Source organism: Propithecus coquereli, unplaced genomic scaffold (assembly GCF_000956105.1).
Source record: "Propithecus coquereli isolate 6110/MARCELLA unplaced genomic scaffold, Pcoq_1.0 Scaffold531, whole genome shotgun sequence".
Lineage (NCBI taxonomy): Eukaryota > Metazoa > Chordata > Mammalia > Primates > Indriidae > Propithecus > Propithecus coquereli.
Genome location: NW_012151186.1, coordinates 479,962 through 485,846, shown reverse-complemented (window position 1 = coordinate 485,846; position 5,885 = coordinate 479,962). Strand labels below are relative to the sequence as shown.

The window sequence follows — 5,885 nt, the reverse complement described above, 5'->3', positions numbered from 1 at the left end:
AGGCGGGATGGCACACACCTGTAGTCCCAGCTACACGGGAGGCTGAGGGAGGAGAATCGCCTGAGCCCAGGAGTTTGAGGTTGCTGTGAGCTAGGCTGACGCCACTGCACTCTAGCCCAGGTGACAGAGCAAGACTCTCTCAAAAAAAAAAAGAAAAGAAAAAATCAGATAAATCAGTAGTAATGAAAAAAATCTTAAGGCTTGATGTTCTGCTAGGGAAAGATTGTGAAGTTCCTGAAACTGATTTGGTAACATCATCGCTATAGCAGTTGTTATTTCTAGTTTTTTAATGGTAATTTAGTTTGAGATTTAAAATTAAGCTTCCTCTTGGGATTCTCAGGGGCCTTTGACGTGGTCACCTTGCTACCGTAACTCTCAAACGGCAGTGGGACCAGCAGAGGGCCTGCCCCCCGGAGGGTCTTCCTCTGTCCTCCTGTGGTGGGGCTCCCTGTTGTTAGAGCAGCGCCCCACTTCTCGAGTGCCTGGTGCTGGGTGGTCGGGGGAGGCAGAGGCAAGGACAGTCTGTTTCCTCTCGAGCATCCTGGGGTTCCCACGGCGGCAGGCAGGGGTGCAGGAGATTGGTGCAGACTGGCTGTTGGGGGTGAGCTTTGTCCTCACACCTCTTGCTTGTCTCCTACTAAGAGGCCTTGTCTTTTGGCTTGTATACCTAGTATTCTACGAGTGTGGGTACAGGTGCCTCTGGCCAGGATCCCTTCTGTGTTGCTACGAGCTGTCATCTTCCGAGTCAGGGTCCTCTTTTGTTACAGACGTGCCACGGTGCGGACTTGCTCCCCTGCTTTGAGACCCTCTGACGACGGGTTCCTCTCACGTTGCGCCCATTGCCTCTCTGCCCACATCCTGCCTTGCTGACCCGCCGTCTCCGTGCTCCCTAGGTCTCCATCGCGCCGCGGACTAACGCCGCTCTGGGCTTTGCTCAGATGCTCCCCAGGGACCAGTATCTCTTCACCAGGGAGCAGCTGTTTGAGCGGATGTGCATGGCCCTGGGTGGCCGCGCCTCAGAGGCCATCTCCTTCAACAAGGTCACTTCCGGTGAGGAGCTGGCCCCCATCGTCCCTCTGTCCCCACCTGTGAGGGGGACATCTGATGGAAGAATTACGTAGTGTGATGCAAGTGGAGTTTTGAATTTTATTAAGTGTGTTTTAAAAGATGAGCAGTGGTTAAAGGAGATTTGGAAAATAAGCAAAACTTAAAATAATTTCACTGGGCAAAAATGTTTACGTGTATGCAGACCATGAATGCATTTAATTGGTTAGTTATTGGTAATGACTGCATAGAGCTGGAATAAATTGAAGCAGACTATTCTCAAGCTGTTACTTCACTGGGATGTTCAGAGAGGCGAGAGCTTCCCGCACTCCCGGGATGGCCATGGAGCGAGCCCCGACGTGTGTCCTGAGTGGCTGACCTTTAGACAAACGAGCGTTTCCTAGAGCTTTAAGGCGCAGTCACAGGTGCGGTGTCTGGCTGTCTGGCACTGCAGGGCGACTCTGGGGTACAGTGCACAGGGGGCGAGCTGCTGGCCCCAAGGTCCGTGACAGAACTTCGGGACTGGGCTCCTGTGCGCCTCTAGGGCTGAGGGTGCCCTCCGTGACCCAACACTCCAGGGGCCCAGGACGACCTGAGGAAAGTCACCCGCATCGCCTACTCCATGGTGAAGCAGTTCGGGATGGCACCTGGCGTCGGGCCCATCTCCTTCCCAGAGGCACAGGAGGGCCCTGCAGGCATCGGGCGGCGCCCCTTCAGCCAGGGCCTGCAGCAGATGATGGATCACGTGAGTCTGTGGGGCCTCCCGGTGCACCCCTGCCCACGGGGAAGGGGCGTCTGGTCTGCCACGTGAGGGCCTCCACTTGCTCAGAAGAGGCCCAGCGGCTCCCAAGCAGGGAGCTGGTGCAGGCCAGACGTGGGTTTTTCCTCCTGGGCTCTGTCGTAGCTCTGACCTGCTGAGTCGTTTCTCTGGGTGAGGACCTAGACTCGCCTCATGAGATCGTAGGTGTGGATCTGGGAACAATCTCAAACGCACCGAATGATGGAGCCCACGTGGCCCTGCCCACGGGACCATGACAGTGTCGGTCGTGTGCTCTTGCAGCAGCCGTGGGTGTGGCAGAGGCAGACAGGGCCACCTCCAGGAGGGGCCTGCAGGGTGGGAACGGCATGGGGCAGGCTTCTTGAACCACCATTCCCAGCACTGGGCGGCGCAGCAGGAGGCTGTCTACCGGCAGCTGGGATCTGGTCTCACCAGAGGGAAAGCCTCACTTCCCGAACCCACGTCTCTTTTCTGTACTTGGCACTGGACCCCGGCTGGAGATGAGGCGCCTGTTGATGGTGGCCCTTGGCCTTGTTCGTGACCGTCTGCTCCTTCACCTGCAGGAAGCGAGACTGCTGGTGGCCAAGGCCTACAGACACACCGAGCGGGTGCTGCTGGACAACCTGGACAAGCTGCAGGCGGTGAGGCTCGGCTGGGGCGGGGGTGCCGTGGTACGTGGCGCTGACGCAGCGCTCCCCTGCCCACCCCGGCGTGAAGTGTTTCCCGTGTGCACAGAGTATAGAGTACAGGGGCTGTCAGTTACCCCAGCTCCACGGGAATCCTGCGTTTTCCATGCTTTTTACCATAAACACGTCAAGACAGTTCCCTCAAAGCAGCCAGAACTTCATAATTCTCTTCTACCCGCATTAGCAATTATTTAATGTTTTGTCAGTTTTGTTTAATCCTTTTCTAACTCTCAAACTTTTTCAAGTTTTTTTTAAATAAATTTTTTATTTTATTTATTTATGAATGAATGAACGAATGAATGACAGGGTCTCACTCTGTTGCCAGGCTGGAGTGCTGTGGTGTCATCATAGCTCACTGCAACCTGGAACTCCTGGGCTCAAGTGATCCTCCTGCCTCAGCCTCCCGAGTAGCTGGGACTCCAGGTGTGACTATCACACCTGGCTGATTTTTTTTTTTTTTTTTTTTTGTAGAGACAGGATCTCACTATGTTGCTCAGGCTGGTCTCAAACTCCTGGCCTCAAATGATCCTCCCAGCTCGGCCTCCCAAAGTGCTAGGATTATAGGCGTGAGCCACCGAGCCCAGCCTGATTTTTTTTTTAATTTTTAATTTTTTTTATTTTTAGAGACAAGAGTCTGGCTGTGTTGCCCAGGCTGGATGATGGAGGCATCGTCATAGCTCACGGCAACCTCAGACTCCTGGGCTCAAGCGGGTCCTCCTGCCTCAGCCTCCCAGAGTGCTGGGATGACAGGTGCGAGCCACCGCACTCACCAGTGCTTTATTTCAGAATAGTTTAGACTGACAGAAAAATCGCAAACATAGTGGAGAGAATTCCCTCGTCCCCTGCATCCGTCTCCACGGTAGTTCGCCCTCCAGCCGGCACACTTGCAGGACGCGCTCACCACCTGACGGACCAGCCTGGTCTCCAGCTGAAGTCCACACTTGATCCAGGTTCCCTCACTTTTCCCCTAAAGTCCTTTTTCGGTCCCAGGACCCACATGCTGTTTTGTTCACACCCCCTTGGGCTCCTCTCGGCTGTGACGGTTTCTTAGACTTTCCTTGTTTTTTGATGACTTCGGCAGTTTTGAGGACTGGTTTGGTGTTTTGTAGAATGTCCCTCAGTTGGGATTGCGGGTGTTTTTGTCACAATGAGGCTGGGTGGACAACCCCAGAGGAGGGGTCGCTTTGTGTCCCTAGGTTCTGATAACTGCTGCCCAGAGCTCGGTAGAGGTGGGCGGCTCCTTGTCTGTGTGGACAGATGGGAGGAGCAGTGGACGGGTGGTGGTTTCTTAGCTTCCTCTTACTTCATTAAAGTGAGGCCCTGCTCTCTCAGGCTGGGACTTGTGTGTTTTGGGGTCTTCAGAGCGTAGCCCCAGGCCAGCGGCACCAGCCTCACTGCGAGTGGTGAGCAGCGCAGCCTCAGCTGGGCAGCATCTGTGTGTTGACCAGGCCTCCCTGTTGCTAACCAGCTGCTCTGCAGAACGGGGGTCTCAGTGCTGTGGGAGCAAGGACAGGTGGGGACGAGGCTGCAGGCTGCGCGGCTCACTGACCGGGAGCAGTGTGTCTGCTGGGCTGTGAGCTGCCCACACAGTCGGTGGGCTCCGGTACGTAGCGACTGAGCAGCCCTAGGGCCGAAGCATCTCCCTCTTGCAGAACAGGTACGGGTGCATCGCCCCAGTTTCAGGGGTCACTGTTTAAATGCTTTGAAAACGGAGAAGCATTTTGCCTTATCGGAAACAAGCGCGGTGCACGGTGACCGTTCTCTGCGTTCGGGGCTGAGCTGTGGCAGAGCCTGCGGACAGGTAGTGGACGTGCCCGCCAGGGGTTTGCCGGCACCGTGTCTAGAGTGGCAAAGTCCCTGCCCCAGGTTGTGGGGTCCTCAGTGCACCCCTCTCCCAGACTCCAGTCGGAGGCTCTGCACTTCACCCCTCCCGTGCCCCGCAGACCACACACCCTGTTGGTGAAGAAAATTGCAGTTGCCAAAACTAAGCCGAGATTTTGAAGGAAAGTAGGAAAATTAATGATGCTGGCAGCTGGCAAGTCATTTGCAAGGTTGGGACGGGGCATCTGTGCCAGAGCTGCCTCCACCTCCACCTCCCTGGGAAGAGGCCTGTGGGAGGTATCCTGCTCCCAGACAGGCCCACGCGCCTCAGCACCACCTCCCCGGGAAAGGTCCTGTCCCAGCAGCTGTCTCTGTCCTGGGGATTCAAACACTGCTGCGTCTGTCTTTCCAGCTGGCCAACGCCCTTCTGGAGAAGGAGGTGATCAACTACGAGGACATCGAGGCCCTCATTGGCCCACCACCGCACGGGCCTAAGAAGCTGATCGCCCCACAGAGGTGGGTTGATGCCCAGAGAGAGAAACAAGACCCTGGGGAGGAAGCAGAGGCCCAGCAGCCCCTGCAAGGGGAGGAGCCGTCCTGGCCCAAGTAGGGGCTCCCTGACTGCACATGTGGGCCACCAGGACCCGAGCTCACTCAGCTGCTCCTGGGTTTATTTTCAGCTAAGATTTGTGCCTCCTCTTTTAGCTCTCAACGGTGTACGCTGAAGGGCTCCAGGGTTGATCTCCATATACGTGATTAGTTAATTTCTTTGCAGAAATGGCTGATTAAACTTTGCACGTGTGTAGTTTTCCCCTGTGGGGAAGGGCATCAGTGCTTGTCACAGGTGTGCACAGGGCACTCTGTTCCCAGCATGGTGGAGTGGGCCCCGAGGCTGCACAGCATTCAGAGCCTGAACAGACCCTGCTCGTGCCAAGGCTCCCGAACAGCCCGTCCCAGCTCCCATGGCTCCCTCAGAATGCCAGCAGGATCGAGATGGGAGGACCCTCCAAGCCACTCGTCCTCTTGTCCACTGGCTGTCACTGTGCCGACTCATCAGTGAGGTCACAGAGTTAGGACCAGGCCCTGGGCTCTGGGGGATTCAAACACTGCCACCTACCAGTATGTGGACAGGCTCGATTTGAAAACCTCTCCTTACTGTCTAGTTGGGACACCTTCGTTTTTACTGCTCTGAGAATTGTCGTGGTACTTTACTAATAAATTCTGTGGGTAGAGACTACATTTGTGCTGTCGGGCCAGCTTTAACCCAGAGGGCCAAGGGGATTGTCCTAGGTGACAAAGATCTTGTGTTTCCAGTTCATAATTTGAACCGACCAGGATTCCGTGGCCTGGACCCTGCAGGAATAAAGGACACAGGATGCCCAGCAGTGGGTGCGGCCGCCTGCGTACCGGGGGTGTGACACACACTTCCAGTTCACACTTCCTGCTGGCCTGCGTCCGCCCGCCCTCTGTGCTGCATTTGGAGGTGGATTAAGGTCACTTCCTGGCAGAATGGGCTGTTTGCTGTGGCTCCAGTCCTCGGGGCCCAGAGCAGGTGC

At 55.8% G+C, this 5,885-nt stretch overlaps 1 protein-coding gene across 1 annotated transcript in view; it reads left to right on the top strand.

The window, feature by feature from the left end:
* The window catches only part of SPG7 (spastic paraplegia 7 (pure and complicated autosomal recessive)), a 41,609-nt gene extending 36,080 nt beyond the window's left edge, over positions 1 to 5,529 (top strand). The window contains exons 15-18 of the mRNA XM_012657173.1: positions 894 to 1,050; positions 1,623 to 1,789; positions 2,386 to 2,463; positions 4,742 to 5,529. Of these exons, the coding sequence (XP_012512627.1) occupies positions 894 to 1,050; positions 1,623 to 1,789; positions 2,386 to 2,463; positions 4,742 to 4,939 (600 nt within the window). The 3' untranslated portion in view covers positions 4,940 to 5,529. The remainder of the gene's footprint in view (positions 1 to 893; positions 1,051 to 1,622; positions 1,790 to 2,385; positions 2,464 to 4,741) is intronic.
* The last annotated feature ends 356 nt before the right edge of the window (positions 5,530 to 5,885 follow it).